The 15,754-nt window shown below is 53.4% G+C and overlaps 1 protein-coding gene across 6 annotated transcripts in view; it reads left to right on the plus strand.

The window, feature by feature from the left end:
• Positions 1-15,754, plus strand: part of LOC101941056 (discoidin domain-containing receptor 2-like) — a 147,374-nt gene that overhangs the window by 64,008 nt on the left and 67,612 nt on the right. Inside the window, exons 2-4 of one of the 6 annotated variants that reach the window (XM_065572182.1) lie at positions 7,191-7,264; positions 10,456-10,594; positions 13,224-13,326. In XM_065572182.1, the coding sequence (XP_065428254.1) occupies positions 10,531-10,594; positions 13,224-13,326 (167 nt within the window). In that variant the 5' untranslated portion in view covers positions 7,191-7,264; positions 10,456-10,530. Of the gene's footprint in view, positions 1-7,190; positions 7,265-7,728; positions 7,933-10,455; positions 10,595-13,223; positions 13,327-15,754 lie in introns of those variants that run through there. The other 5 variants (XM_065572184.1, XM_065572181.1, XM_065572185.1 and 2 more) reach the window with 5 other exon arrangements.

Consider the following 15,754-nt stretch of genomic DNA (forward strand, 5'->3'; position numbering starts at 1 on the left):
AGAAAAGGATCTGGGGGTATAATGGATCACAAACTAAATATGAGTCAATTGTGAAACATAGTTGAAAAAAAAAAAATAGTGGAGGTGCTGAAAGCCAGCCCCCTTACCCCTGTCTGCCACCCCCTCCCTTGAGCTGGGGCCAGGAGCAGGGCTGTGTCTCCGGGAAGGGAGGACTCAGACAGGGCCAAGGGGGCCAAGGCTGGGGCCACAGCTGGGGGTGGGCATGGGGCCAGGAGCAGAGGCGCGAGCCGACAATTGGGACCCCAGGCCTGGGGCCAGCAGCCGGGACCCCACGTAAAACTTGGGGGTGCTGCAGCACCCCCTGCACCCTTAGTTCCCGCACCTTTGTGTATGTGCACGTTTGCCGCCATGATGCCCCCGGGGTGACGATGGTGTGGGTGCAGCTCCCATCTCCGCAGGTGCAGCTCCGCATGCAGGACAAACCATGACGGGGAGCAGATAAACTCTAGAGCCCCTTGGCCACATGCCACAGCACTAGGGTAATAGATGGGAAGACACCCAGCATCCCATCTCCAGAAACGTGCCACCGCCTGTGGCTTGTTGCTCACTTGGGGGTGGGGCGATGTAGAGAGCTGGGATCAGCACAGTGCCTGCTAATCTGGGACAGCCCTGCAGCTAGTCCCACACCCACCAGCCCCCGCTGGAGCTATGGCTGCCTATGTGCGTCTCCGAGTTGCCTTTAGAACTGCATCCTAGAACACAGCACTGCTCTTTATATCCTCAAGATGCCTCCAGGTCCCGCGGGTACGTGGGTCCTGTTTGGGACACACAAGCCATTGGACACAGAGAACCCATCCGAAAATAGTTACCCCAGTACATCCCTGAATGTGCAGTGCTCATTTACATGTGCTAATGAGTGATTACCGTATATTGTAATACTAGTAGCTGGAGCTGCACAAGGTCATTACTCAAATGAAGTCGTTTGGAGTGTATATGTCTATTCCCTCCCTGATGGACAGGGGCCCCTTGGTGCCATCCGTGCCAGCATGCTCTGCTCCCCCAGGAATCTCCATTCCAGCCCAGAGCCAATGCTGCATTTAGCCCGAACTCACTCCCCAGCCTCGTCTTGGCAGCAGCTGAAACCGAGGTGCGTTAATAGCTGCAGGCAGAGTCCTGCACATCTGAACGGCAGGGGCTTCTGTTCTGTAGGCAAGAGGATACTGGCGAGGTTTGGTGTGGCCGAGGGCTTTCCTCCCTAGGTCCCATGTCCAGGGTTGAGGAGTAACTGGTTGTTCCTTGATCTTCCTCCTGAACTGAATTTCTCCTGCAGCCTTTTTCACTGTCTCCAGGAGGCTGCCCGGCCCCACAGGCCCTGGAGCTCTCCCAGTATGCCAGCGTTACCACCACAGGCTCATCTCTCTGAAAAGGCTCAGTGCATGTTCAGTGGGACGCCGGTCGCAGGCACCAACGGGGTAGGCGGGGTCAGGCCTGCTGTATAGGCAGGGTTTGTGCAGCGATAATTATGGCAGTTAGGGGTGGGAGTTTTTACTGAAATATCCAGTGCTCACCTCGTGGGGACACCATTAGACCAGTATAAAGGTGCCTTATAGCCACAGAGCTTATTCCCCTTCCTGCCCAGGAATAACTAGACCAGTATAAAGCACCGTCATACCAGTATAAGTGCATCCCCGCTGGTGGGGGCGGGGGTGCATCACTGTGGAATAGCTAAAGTGGCACCGCTTTGTGTGTAGGGCGGGGCTAAGAGTAAGGTTAAGATTTTGTCTCGGTTATTTTTAGTAAAAGTCACCGACGGGTCACGGGCAATAAATAAAAATTCACAGAAGCCGTGACCCGTCGGTGACTTTTACTAAAAATAACTGTGACAAAATGGATAGAGGGGTGGTCCAGCACCCACCGCTGCTGCGGCACTGGGGTCCCCGAGGGGCTTGCGGCGGCTCAGAGATCTGGGGTTCCACTGGCAACCCCGGGGGCTGGGAGCTGCGGGGTCCCCCGGCTGCAGCTCGGAGCTCTGGGGCCAGGGGCTGGGACCTGCGGGGTCCCCCGGCTGCAGCTCGGAGCTCTGGGGCTGGGAGCTGCGGGGTCCCCCGGCTGCAGCTCGGAGCTCTGGGGCCAGGGGCTGGGAGCTGCGGGGTCCCCCGGCTGCAGCTTGGAGCTCTGGGGCCAGGGGCTGGGAGCTGCGGGGTCCCCCGGCTGCAGCTCGGAGCTCTGGGGCCAGGGGCTGGGACCTGCGGGGTCCCCCGGCTGCAGCTCGGAGCTCTGGGGCTAGGGGCTGGGAGCTGCGTGGGCTACAGTCATGGAGGTCTCTGGAAGTCAAGGATTCCACTACTTCTGTGACATAATCTTAGGCTTAGCTAAGAGTAAACATGCTCCTTTCCCCTCTCTGGCCTGTGCTAGGATCATTGTGTCCACTGCATAAGAAATACAAATCCTGAGTTCTAGCTGTCTCCTTGTGGTGTACCAGCAGTGAGTGAGTCCTGGGTTGACCCGGCAGCCATCAGCGTGCCAGCAGGCAAAAGGGGCTTGGAGACTCAGCCCCAGAACATCCTGACATTAGGGCATTGTGCACCCAGAGCAGGACTCCCACTCTAGGGTGACCAGACGTCCCGATAAAATTGGGCCCGTCCCGATATTTAGGCGTTTGTCCCACATCCCGACCGAGGTTAGGTTGGGACGCAATTTGTCCCGATATTTCACGGTACTCTGCTTTTTCTTTTGGCTCTGCCGGCAAACATCCCCTCCCCCCCATGTGTCCCAATATTTTCTTCCTCTCATCTCGTCATCCTATCCCACTCTCAGGGAACCATTTGGAAACGAGCAAGTTCAAACAATAGCATCTTTTTCATCGTGGATCCCCAAAGCTCCCGAACATTCCAGCCCCCCACAATGGAGCTCTGCAGAGAGGATGGGACGTAGGAGGGGCCCAAAACTCCACCTATTTCGTGCAGATCCAGTTAGAAATGTTAGCAGCAGTTCCCTCCTGCTCCCACTGTAGGGAGTGTTATGGAATGTGGGGTCACATGCTCCACTGGGGACAGTAGTGGTCTTTGCCTGTACCTGAGTGAAGAGGCGGGCTTGTTTCTCTGACTTGGTGTCTGCTCTGTAGGTTGCAGAAAGCTGCTCTCTCCTCCACTTCTCAGTGGGTGTGTTTACACAGCCGACTCAGGCTTGTGGGGCTCCAGTTGTGGGGCTGTTTCACTGCTGTGTAGACTTCCGGACTCAGGCTGGAGGATCCTGCAGGGCGGGAGGATCGCAGAGTTTGGGCTGCAGCCCGGAAGTCTACACAGCAATGAAACAGCCCTGCAGTTGGCTGGCATGGGCCAGCCGTGGGATTTTCTTTGCTGTGTAGACATACCCAGTGAGTGAAATATTTTTCAGGACGAAGATTTTTTTTTCTGCTCACATAATGATTGTAACAGAGTTTTATTCTGACGCAGCCAGCTGTTAGCAATTAGCAACTTGATCCACCCAGCCCAGCAAACAGGGATAACGCTTTCCTGCCTCTCTCAGGCTTTGCTATTGCCTGGGGGTTTGGTGCCAATGTGGGCCTTGCGCTCCAGGTATGGCATTTCTCTGGGGGTAGATGTGTGACAGCAGGGTTAGAATAAAGTCATAACAAATACAGCCGGGAGTTCTGGACTCAGTGGAAAAGCTCTACATGAAAAAGCTCTCCTGTGCCTTCCACACCGGAAAGAAAGCAGGAGAGAGAGAAAACCACTGTGAAACCTATCCAGCAGCATCACCCAACCCGTGCTACCATCCGGGAGTGAAGTCTCGGGCCCCGCTTTCACAGTGGCTTTCACTGACTGAGATCAGACCCCAAGAGAAACCCCCCTCCTCCAGTGCTGCAGAGAAGTGTACTGTATGTACAGGGACTCCGGTCCCCGCAGCTGCCAGGTCAATGCCCCTTGCCAGGAAAGGATAACCAGCTTCTGGGGCCACCTCAGGCAAAGCCGCAAACGTTGCCTCTCCCACAAAGCACGTAAGGATCAGAAATTAAACACCTCACTCCTGCAGCTCATCATGGCAGCACCCTCCGTGGCCCACCCAGAACTCTCAGGTGCCCACCGGCTAGCCCAGTACCTGGTACCCCAAAACACAAACCAGCAGGCAGAACCGACCGACCAGCACAAAGCCCAGAACCCCTGCCCAGAACTTCTCCACTCGCAGAGATCTCCTCAGTGACCGCTAACGCTGCGGCAGCCTGGCCCCGGATACAGGCTCAGCAAGCGTCCACTAGGGGAACTGGGGCACTAGGCTGAACTCAGCCAGAAGAGCAGAGGGGCTTGGGGCAGAGAGAGACGCTTTCTAGGCAGTGCCCCAAAGCCAGAGGGGTGAGAGGAGCGTCCTCAAACGCTCAGAAATCGCTTCTCAGCACAGAGTGCTGCAGGAGAAGGGAGAGGCAGCAGAGATGCTCTGGCACTCTGGAGCTGCCTGCTAAGTGCCAGGGAGCCGGCGTAACACGCTGACACGCTCCCTTGTGTCCCAGCATGATCTCACGCTCTGGTGGTGAGAGACTGATACCCATGGTACCAGCCCTCCGAGAGGGGAAGCTGAGTGGGGGAGCTGCTGCTCCTCATGCTGCCCATGCACAGTGACTTGCTCCAAAGAAGCAATTGCTCCAGACCCTGATGAGGATGCCCTGGTTTCACCCTCCGGTGCCCTCAAACGGCCTGCCTGCCCCCACTTCCCTGCTGCTTCTGATGTCTAGGCCCCAGCCCTGGAAGTGCCCCAGCCCCTACTCCCATGTCTTCTCATGGCTCCAACATATTGCTTCCCCGATCCCTCCTCCCCACCTCCTCACTCATGGCCCTGGCCCCATGAGCTCTTGCCTTGATACCCTGCTGCTCCTTTGCAACACCTGGGCAGGCAGTGTGCCGTCCAGCCAACCTGCCTCCAAACTGCACCCAAAGAATAACTCAACGTGCTCATGCCCCACACCTCCTGCTTCCTCCAGACACCAAGGCTGGACCTACTGCCTCCATGGAGGGCGAGGGTTCTGCTGGCAGAACTCAAACGCCACCCTGGCTTCTCCATGCAGCCGTGCACCTGGGGTCCCCGAGCCCGGGCTCCAGCCTGAGCCTGAATGTCTATGCAGCAATTAAACAGCCCCTGAGTCAGCTAACATGGGCCAGCTGCAGATGTTTAATTGCGATGTAGACGCGCCCTCTCTGTTCCCAGCTCCTGCCAGCCCCACAGCACTGGCCTTTTCACATCGATGATCCCTTATTTAAAGCCCAAAATGTTCATGGTTCCATTATATTTACTGTCAAAGTAAGAGTAAAAATATATCAGCAGTACCCAGGGCCTCGCCTAGAGACGTGATGGGTGCGCATGTGTTTCGGGAGGTTGACAGAGAATATTTGACTCTTAATGGGAAAGGTGTGCAAGGAGTGGGGGAGCCAGATTTTCTTTGCTTTAGATTGTAATACATTTTCAGTGATGCCCCTGGCAGCCTTCTGTGACCCTCTCCTGCACTGATCTAGAGTATTAGAGTTAGGAATCAGAAGACCTGGGTCCTGCATTTGTGACTCAGATACTGAGAAGTCCCTGTGAACAAATCACTGTAAACAGCCATGCTGATGTGCACTGTCCCAAGGAAAGCGAGTATGAAGTAAGAATATTTTATGTTTACAGTGATTTGTTTACAGGGACTTCTCAGTATCTGAGTCACAAATGCAGGACCCAGGTCTTCTGATTCCTAACTCTAATACTCTAGATCAGTGCAGGAGAGGGTCACAGAAGGCTGCCAGGGGCATCACCCATGAAACAGATTTTGCCTGATGCAAGTGAATGGTAGCGACTGCAGCTTTATCAGGCGTGTGCTCCTGGGACCGCTGCAGATAAACGTTGCCGATGACACAGCAATTGGAGTGGTAAATAATGAGGAGGGCAGGTCGATCTGTATTGCTTGTGTAGCCCTTCTCCACCCCGTTACCTCCTTTAGCGCTAACCTCCTCGTGAGTTTTGATGGTCAGGCCTGGGTTCTTTTGGATCCCGCCTCCAGCTCAACAAGGTGTAACCTCCTGATTTTCTTTCCGTGTTAATTTATTTGGTGTGGCTCCACCCCTCTTGGTCCTTCCTGGCCCAGTCACTAGGGCCGCTCGGGTAGCCCCCACTTATGTGCCAGTGTTGGAGACTCCCAAGAAATAACACAACCACACACAATGTATTCAGCACAGTAATTATATTAAACAGGAAGTAACTGTAATAGTAAAACACTACTGTCAGGGTCTCTGGTGCCCCCACAGATAATACCTGTGAATTTTCCCCATCACCTGACCTGAAACAGAAAACATCAAAATCAGTGTCCCGTTGGTACATGTGGTTTGTAGGGGCCCTGGATGACCTGTGATAATATCTTCTGCAATAGCAATTAGCACCTTGGCTGATTGGGTTCAGTACAGCCCCAAAGACTCTCACATGGGATAAGGTAGTAAGTCCCTCCACAGGTTTAGTAGGCAGCAGGTAAGAAAATCCCCAAACCCTTACCACTGGCTTGAGGAGTCTCCCAGTTTCCCTGACCCTCTAAAAGATGGAGCACTCGCAGCTCTGTGAGTGCTCCTCAGGTTCAGAGGTGGCTCTGGCCACCTCCGATCGCTGCTGACAGGCATCCTCTTCATGCAGGAGTCTGGTGCGTCCAGTCCCAGGAGTTCTGCTCACCACAAAGGGGTGCGGGTTACTAAACTCAACAGATCCTAACGTTAGTCTCCTACCATAGCGCTTAGACACACACCCAGCAGGTGGCAGCCCTGGCCCAGCAGCCAGAGCGGTGGTGCCGTGTCATGACTGATTTCTCTAGGGAACTGGAGAACTAACTCAGCCTGGCTTGGGAGTCACCTCGAGGAGGGAAAGGACCAAGCTGAGAGGTGTTGCAGGCAGAGGCTCTTTCTCAGGGGGACCCTGCATGTACCCTGGGACTCACCAGCTCACCCACAGCCAGCCATGCCCTTTCAGTGGCTGGCTTCAGACTGGCTTCTCTCCCCTCCAGTGCTCCCCGGAGGTGGGCAGCTCACTTCCTATGGGTCAGGGCTGCTCTTCTCCCAGGCTTTCGCTTGTCAGTCACTTGGCTCTGCCCCCCTCCTTACGCTCAGAGGCTGCCCCTCCTCTGAGCAGGGGGCTGGTAGCCGTGCTGGCTCCTGGCCATCCTCCCCCAGCTGACAGGTCCCCTGTCGCTCTGGTCTAAATAGTGTCTCTCCTCTCTCCCGCAGGGTGGCCTAGCAGACTCTGAGTCTGCCCTTGGCTCTCTCCCGAACTACCAGCATACGGAGACCCAGGGACCTAGGTAAGCGCCTGGCAGGCTACACTTTGCTAACTGGACATGCACCGAAGCATTTAAATGGCAGAAAACACCACATTTGAGGCTCAGTGCATGATCCTAAAGCTGCCACACACCGTTTCTCCTGATACAAACTAATATTGCTCATTATCGCCTGTAATCTCCGATATGTGGGGTAGCATCTGGGAACGTACATATCTTTACACTCTGGTTGCTGGGCCAATAATGGCCCCATGTATCTTTATTGACACTGGATTTTGGTGTGATCAGGCTCGTCTTTCAGAGGGATGTATTTGATCAACCAGTGCCCTCCAGTCACATTGGCATTGGGCAGGACAGCATCCTTAGCGAAAGGAAGGCACGGAGCACATACCAGCATTATTGCCTCTTGGGTTTCCTTTGTCTCCCCCTGCTCTGTGCCTGGTCTGACAGGGTCAGCTGCAGTCACCAGCCTCCCTAAGGGGGCAGGGAGGAGGCAGAGCCATGTCTCCCTGCTGGCCCACAGAGCAGGTGGGCGTGCACCATCCTCCAGGGCCCCCATGCGAGGAAGGGTCAGCAATGGCCACGTGTTTGCAGTCGGACGAGTGCAGTCGGCAGCGCTGTGTTTACTAAAGGGCTCCTTCTGGAATGGGATTGTCGAACTCTCTCTCTGTTATACTTCCTCTGTGGGACGTGTAAGTATTGCCAGGGCCCTCTGGCTGGCAGTTCAGTGTTTCATTTCTGTGTCTCTCTGTATGGAACGTGAGCTTTCAGAGGTTCCTTTGCAAAGTGCAGCACTTAAAAGTCAGGGCAGAACAAGCACCGGTTCCTGTCTGCATTGCCATGTGGCTTCAGTCACATGGTCACCCATGCCTCCGAACCCTACCCAGGGCCCTGGCTGAATGGGATGCAGTGAACCCGGCAGCTGTCTTTTGTTATCATTGTATCATCTTTCCCCATACAGCCTGAGTGCTGTAACTAGCGGGGCAGGGTTCTGCATCAGAAATACCACATGATCCTGTAATGAATGCCTGAGTCATAATGCATGTGCACAAGGGGCAGAGGTTGAGGTTAGGCTGGTGAATGTGACTCGAACTTTTGAGTGCTGCACTGTATAATCTTACTGTTCTTTTAAGGTAGATTTCTGTGGCATTTCCTAGTTTAAAAAAACCCCAGCAGCTAGGAAGCAATGGCACTTTTTCTTACGGAACGGTTTGCTGGGTGGCATTCCTGCAGGATATGCTCAGCAAGACAAGAGCTCTCACAGAACCCTTGCAAAGTGAGTGCTGTCTTGCGTGCCCTGAATGAGGCAGGGGTCTGCCCTATTTCAGATATGTCTCCAGAGAGAAACATCCCGGGGCACAAATAGAGCACTGTCAGATTGTTAGTAAAAAACTGGCAATCATTAGGATGTGTGTGCGTGTGAAAAGCATGCACTTTAACCCTTCCGCACTGTCTCGCTACCCCAAATTGCTGTTGGGCGAGGGCAGCAGGGTTTTAGGAAGGACGGAACGGACACACTCGAAAACAGAAACATGCTTTTGTTCCACTGTAAAGAAACTGACCATTAGGTGCAGAATAGACCCGGGAAACGCTCTCCCAGAGGGTACGAGTCTGAGAAGGTTACGAGCAAGGGGGAAAGGCCTGTTCCAAGAGAAATGCAGAGGCAGCCGGAGTGATAGGGATTTGCCCAGCTCGGTTACACAAGTCACTCGGTAGCTGCTGGTGGCAGGGAGAGCGGATGGTGCTAACTATGAGGCTTTACATGCCCAGCTAGTCACTAAATCCCATGCTGCTGCTCGCTGCCCACAGTCACTCCTAGCACAGCCCTGACACGGTGCCTGACCCTGGAGCACAGGGCCCACAAAGCAAGGTGCTTGTGTCCGGGTGCAATCATTCTGCCCCCATGTGTCCTCACCCCAGAAGTGCAGAGATCCGGGAAGGGTTTGCGGAGGCATGCTTTGAAAGTGACCCTGTGTGCTTTGCCGTAAGGAGGTGTCTGGGCAGCTCTGTGATCACTGTGTTTTAAAGGAGGGGAGTGAATAAACAGGGGCAGAAATGACTTTGCATTGGAGCTCTTAACGTGTGACCGGCCAGGGTTTATCTGAAAGTGATACTGGTGTGCTGCTGTCTCAGGGCCGGCTCTAGGTTTTTTGCCGCCCCAAGCAAAAAAATTTTGGCTGCCCCCCACCCCAGCCTTGGGCTCCCCCCCCCCACCCCCTGCCGCCCCAGCCCTGGGCTCCTTCCCCCAAACGTGACAACCTTGTTCACCACAGCAATCCCTGTTTACACTTGCAGTCAAGTATCAGAGGGGTAGCTGTGTTAGTCTGAATCTGTAAAAAGCAACAGAGGGTCCTGTGGCACCTTTAAGACTAACAGAAGTATTGGGAGCATAAGCTTTCGTGGGTAAGAACCTCACTTCTTCAGATGCAGGAGGCAGGAGGTGGTGGCGGCAGTTCCCTGGCAGCTTGGGCTGCCCAGCCACTCGCCCTGTCAGCGTTAGCTGGGATCCGCGTCCTCTGCCCAGCCCGGCGGCGCCCTGCACAGCCCCCTCGGGCGGGGAAACGCCGCCCTGGGGAGACTCAGAGCAGAGCAGCAGCGGCAGCAGGACCCCTCCCGGCATCCCGGGCCCCACTTCCCTCTCTCCCCGGCTCCTCACACACCCTGGAGAGCCAGAGCATCATGCCCCGGAGCTGAGCCCCTCTCCCAGCCGCAGCCCGGGCTCAGCTCCGGGGATGATGTTCCGGCTCAGTCCAGCCTGTGCAACTCCGGCTGCCGTGAGCGCCATCTAGCTACTGAAGCCAGAACTGCAGCGTCAGTTCCAGCTCAGCCTGAAAGCCTCAGCTGACAGGGAACATCTTGGTTCAGCGCCGGCTCCCGGCTTTGTGCGCCCCAGGCAAAAAAAAAAAAAAGCGGGGGGGAGGGGGCTGGAGCGCCGCCCCTTGGAAAGCGCCGCCCCTTGGAAAGTGCTGCCCCAAGCACATGCTTGGAGCGCTGGTGCCTAGAGCCGGCCCTGGCCGCTGTGCACAATACGCAGGGCCGCTCTGCTGGGAGACAGTGAACTTCCCACAGCGTTGAACAGCTCCAGAGTCAACACTAGCAGCCGTGTGCAGGGTGTTGTGGCTCATTGCGCCATGGCTCAGTGCTGCGCGTCTGCAGCTCCACAAGGGGCCCTGACTAGAGGACTTTGATCTCCCCTCTTTTGCTTTGTCTTTCAGAAATGTAGATGGCAGCTGCTGGCTGTGAAGGACTCACGCCCGACTGACCCGGTGCAGCGCCTCCCACTGCCCACCATGATCCTCTGCATGCTGCTCCTGGCTGCCCTGCCGGAGCCATCCAGTGCCGAAGTCAACCCCGGTAGGGAGCCACCAAGCGTGGGGAGGACCCTAATCTCCTGCCTTGTGTGTTTTCATTTCCCCCGTTGTTTTCCATCTTACACGGGACCCATTTGTATGAAGTTACAAACATGGTGCCAGGCGCCCAGCCTTCCCAGCGTGCAGATGGGAATCCCAGCTCCACACTGGCGCATGGACGTATTCCCGTCCTGCCCTCCCGGTGGGTCTGCAACCAGTGAGCCTGTCTCAGCACTGGCGATCCTGCTGCCACCAGGAGCCACATGGGCACGGGATGAGTAATGACAGGCAAGTGTCAGGCCGGCTCTGGGGTCCTGGGCTCATTTCAGGCAGTTAATCGCCAGATACAGGCAGGCGGGAGAGCAAGAGAGCTGCAGCCAGGAGGAGTGGAGTCTGGAGGGGCTGATGCAGGAGGAGAGGTTGGGCTCAGCTTGGCTCAGTGCTTGGTCCAGTCCCAGGGCAGAGGGACACAGGCCTTTGGATAGCAGAGGGGGACGGGGTCCCATGGGGCAGGTCATAGGCTGTAAGTGAGAGGGGTGGGACATGGTGCAGAAAGAGGAAGGTGTTAGTTGAAGGTCAGAGAAAGTCCCGGTAATGAGGTGTGTTGGTCTGTGGGATTGTCCGTAACCAGCCCCAGCGTGACACTGGGCCATGTCTTGGCCAACCCCCCGGGCATGTACGAGGGGGCAGGTCTGTCCTGGAGGGGCCTGATGGACTCTCTGCCTCTAACATTATTTCTTTGGAGCCCCCAGCGAGTGTCCTATTCTGTCCCTGCTCTGGTCCCTCTCCACTCCTCTGAGCCCCAGCGCAGCCCCAGCTCCGGGACCATGTTGGCCTGTAGCCAGGGCCAGAGTAAAGCAACCTGGGGCCCATGACACACCTTGACATGAGGCCCCATGTGGTGGCCCCACCCCCAACTTGGAGTGGGGTAGCAGTTGGGCTCCTCTCCTGCCTCAGAAGCAGCATTTGGAAACCTGTTCCCCCTGGAGAGGCAGGAACGGCAGTGGGTATGGGAGGCAATACTTACCCAGGATGAAGGGTCACACCCAGAGCCCTCTGCTGGGTGGGGTTAACACCCTATTGAGGTGCACAGGGCAGCTGCCCTCCTCAGGGCTAATCACAGGACTCCAGGAGCTGGCACCCTATGCACAGGGTCATAGTCCTGATAAGCTGAATCTGTCTCTGCCTGCTATTAGAATCTTTGGCTACTTACCGCTGCATGCACACACAGCTCTGCTAGTGCCCCTCAATCCAACCTGAAGCTCCTCCGCTCTCCCAGCCCTGGGCTTTCCCCCACCCCCCAGCTCTGCCAGTGCCCCCCAGTCCTGACACAGAGCTCCCCACTAGTCAGGTCCTGTGCTCTACCACATATACAGCTCTGCTGATGACCCTCACTTGTAATCTGCAGACCCCCTGATAGCCCAGTCCAGACATTGGCAAGTCAAATGTTGATTCTATTGTGTAGGATGTTTGCCAGACAATTATTGTTGTAGGGATGGTCTAAATAATACTTAGTCCTGCCATGAGTGCAGGGAACTGGACTAGATGACCTCTTGAGGTCCCTTCCAGTCCTACAATTCTGTGGTTCATCTATGGGCAGTGAAGTCGTAAATGTCCCCGAAATAATAGCTGTCTTTGAGTGAATAGCTTCCCAAACTGAACCGGGGCCATCAATGGCACATGTGCTCATTGTCTGTCCCCACCCCTCAGATGTACACGAGTCTATAAACTGGAAAGGATATTTATTATGCTGACCATAGTCAACCCTAGAAGGAGGTTCATGAACACCAACGTGGGATGCAATGGCAGAATGCAAGATGGCCGAGTATTCTGGAGTGCCGTCATTTTCGAATTGGACAGACTGGGACTTGATGTCCACTTAACAATGGGGATATCAGCGGGGTGTCTTTGCCCAGTGTTATTTTGGGAGATCCACCCTATCGTCTACTCCCCTGCCTCATGAAGCCATGATGTAAGAGCACGTGGCAGAAGGTGTAATTACACCTTGAGCGGGAACAAGACGGTGCCTTTGGCCAACTGAAGGCAAGATGGTGCTGCTTACCAAGCTGTTTGGGTGCCAGTGCGTATAATGTCATCCATTCCAGTGGCGTCCGGTGCACTGTGTGACGTGTGTAGGGAGTGCTTTCGCCAGGACTGGGGCAATGACGGCGCTAGCCCGGCACAAGCAGCCAGACAGTGCAGCTAGGTCCAGGAGAGACAGGACAATACGGGATGCCTTGGGTGGCCACATCATGGGTTTGCAGGGAGAGGGTTTGTGAGCACAATGGTGGACTATATCCTTTTGTTTATGAGTGCATCAAAAAATCATACATGATGCAAGATACATAGCTACTGGGTTCTGCTGGCTTGGTGCAGTTGCATGAATTGTACATCTGAGACCTCATTAAAATTGCCACCTTTGAGTAGCTGTTTCCTCTTAATGTTTTCAAAGTATACCTGCACGGGATTGCAGTACAAAAGCTGTAGTACAACTTTCCAACACAGGCCGGCCATCTACCACAAACTAAAGCCCAAATGCAAAACCACAAAACAAACCCACAAACCAAAATTGTCTTGCGCTTCAAATTAAAAGTCTGGTAGTGATGTTTAACCTGCTCCTGTTCCCCCTCCAGCAACATGCCGATACCCTTTGGGGATGCATGAAGGGACCATCCGAGACGAAGACATTACGGCCTCCAGTCAGTGGTATGACTCCACAGGACCCCAGTATGCACGGTGAGTTAATCCCTTGCGAAAGCAATCCAATCGTACTCTAGAATATATAAAATTGGACTGAAAATCTTTTAGCCTAAGATGAAATCCTCTTTCCCTAATGTCAGCCTTATTAAAACTCACCGCCTACCTAGGTGACCATATTCCATACTGTATTTGCATAAAGATAGAGCATAAACAGGTGACCAAAGGACTTGTGATATTGTGGTGGACACAGGCAATGCCTCTGGCAGCCTATGTTTCGGGTGGGCTATTGCAGACAATTTGATTGAAACTGTGAACCACACAAAGTCACTCATGCAGCTGGGACTTTTAGCATCATCCATCAATGGGGAACATTTACAATTTGTAGCACAGGAGTCCTACCACTTCTTTGTCTGTTTCTGGATGGCCAGGTAAGCAGCAGTGACCAAGAGAGCTTTCATTCATCTTTGCTTGGCAAGTAGATGGTCACGGTTCCTTTAGAAGAACTTTTTGACTGTTATCCAGGCCCTCCAGGAAGGGTGGCTGGTTACTTAGCAGTGTCTTGCATTCAGAGTGTATTGCATCTGCATTCCATATGCAGCAGTTCCTGCAATGCAGATTTTGGTTATTCCTGCTAAAGCGTCTGTGTTTCGAGCCCTGTCTATCTTAGTGACCACCTTTCTCTCTGCTCCAGCCCGGCAGTTGAGACCAGTGGGAGTTATAGTATGCAGTGTAATTATAGCTGTGTTGATCCCAGAACATTAGAGAGAAAGGTGGGTGATGGAATATCTTTCATTAGACTTTATGTTCAATTAAGGTTGTTCTAATCCCATTTTTTTTAAAACCAGCAGAGTGCCTTAGAACCTGGGAAATATACAGTTAAGGAATTGTCAAATCAATTCCTTTCTCTGTCAAGAAATATTTCAGTCTTTTTCCATTACCATATTTCCATTTTTCATCATTACCCTTCTTGTAAAAAGACTAACTGATGACTTACTTCCAACCTTACCCATGAATTATTGCTGTTGGTCTGTGGATAATTGTGACAGTCTGTACCCCTATGTTCACCCCTTGTGAGGTATCATTTGAAAACTCAGTCTCCAATGGGGTGGCTGGAGACAGTCAAAGAAGGGCTCCAGTTTGTTGTTTTCTGTTTGCTTATTTCGGGTGAGGGAAATAAAAACAGTGAAGCATAAAAATGAGCGGCAGTGGCACAACGGCAAAGTTAGAGCTGGCCAGATTGGAGGCAGCAGAAAAGGAGAGAGAACACCGGTACCAGATGTGGCAGGCAGAAATGAGACCGAAAGAAACAGCTGCTGTGCTGGAAGCTGAAAAGCCAAAAGAAGAAAGAGAAGAAGCCATCCATAGAAGAGCCACGGAGCTAAAGGAAAGGATGGTGAAGCCCATAAATGAGCCAGGGAGCTAAGGGACAAAGAGGCAGAGGAGAAAGAGAGAAAATACAATCTGGAACTCTTAGAAAAACATGGAAAGATCCCATAGTCACTGACATCTCCCTCCACTGAAGGAATCCACAGCTGGGACCAGCTGTGTCCTGCTTCCAAAGAGAGCAGATTGCATTGAAGAGTATTTCGCCACTTTTGAAAAGCTATGTGAAGTTCATAAGATTCCCGAGGACAAGAAAGTCCCCACACTGGTTGCAAACTGTCTGGTAAAGCTTTGAATGTATTTAATGAAATGCCAATTCGGGAAGCTTTAATATCTTCTAAATTTGAGGAAACTGTTGGACGAAGGTTCCAAATTACTCCTGAAGTGTATAGGGTGACATTTAGAGAGCTTAAAAGGAGTGCTGGCATGAGTCAGAGTAAATATGTTTATAAGATGTGTGACCTAATAAGAAAATGGGTAAAAGGAAAAGGGGCTGAGGATTATGACCGATTGCTGGATCTCATTGCTCAAGAACATTTCTTGAGTATGTGCACTGATGATGTAAAAAATTGCTTGTGGTTTAAATCTGTAAAATCTGTAGCAGAGATGGCTACGCTGGCTGATGCCTTTGTGTAAGCCCAGATGTCCCTTGAGCACAAGCCACAGAAGGAGGGGTACAAACCCAGTCTAAAGGGGGATCCTGTTTTACCCCTGGGAAAAAGGAGAGTGGTTAGGAGCCTAAGCACTCAGTCCTCCAGAATCATTCCTCTCCTGGTAATCCTCGTCAGAGATGGCCTGTGAAAGGGGAGGGCCCAAGAAGGTGTTACCAGCGTCTCTCTACCGAGCACCTGAAAAATCAGTGCCCTAAGCTGAAAGAAATTTAGCCCCAGCCAATCCATGTCAATGCAGCTGTCATCAGCACAGAAGCCCCAGAGGCACCTGCGGTTTGCTTGATGAGTTTTGTGGGCACTGGCCCTGCAAAGCCAAATATGGAATTTGTGATGGTTGTCAAGATCAATAAGAGAGAGCGCATAGAGTGGAGAGACTCTGGTGTACAGATTTCTCTGGTTCCGCGGAGTGT

This window comes from Chrysemys picta, chromosome 18 (genome assembly GCF_011386835.1).
Source record: "Chrysemys picta bellii isolate R12L10 chromosome 18, ASM1138683v2, whole genome shotgun sequence".
Lineage (NCBI taxonomy): Eukaryota > Metazoa > Chordata > Testudines > Emydidae > Chrysemys > Chrysemys picta.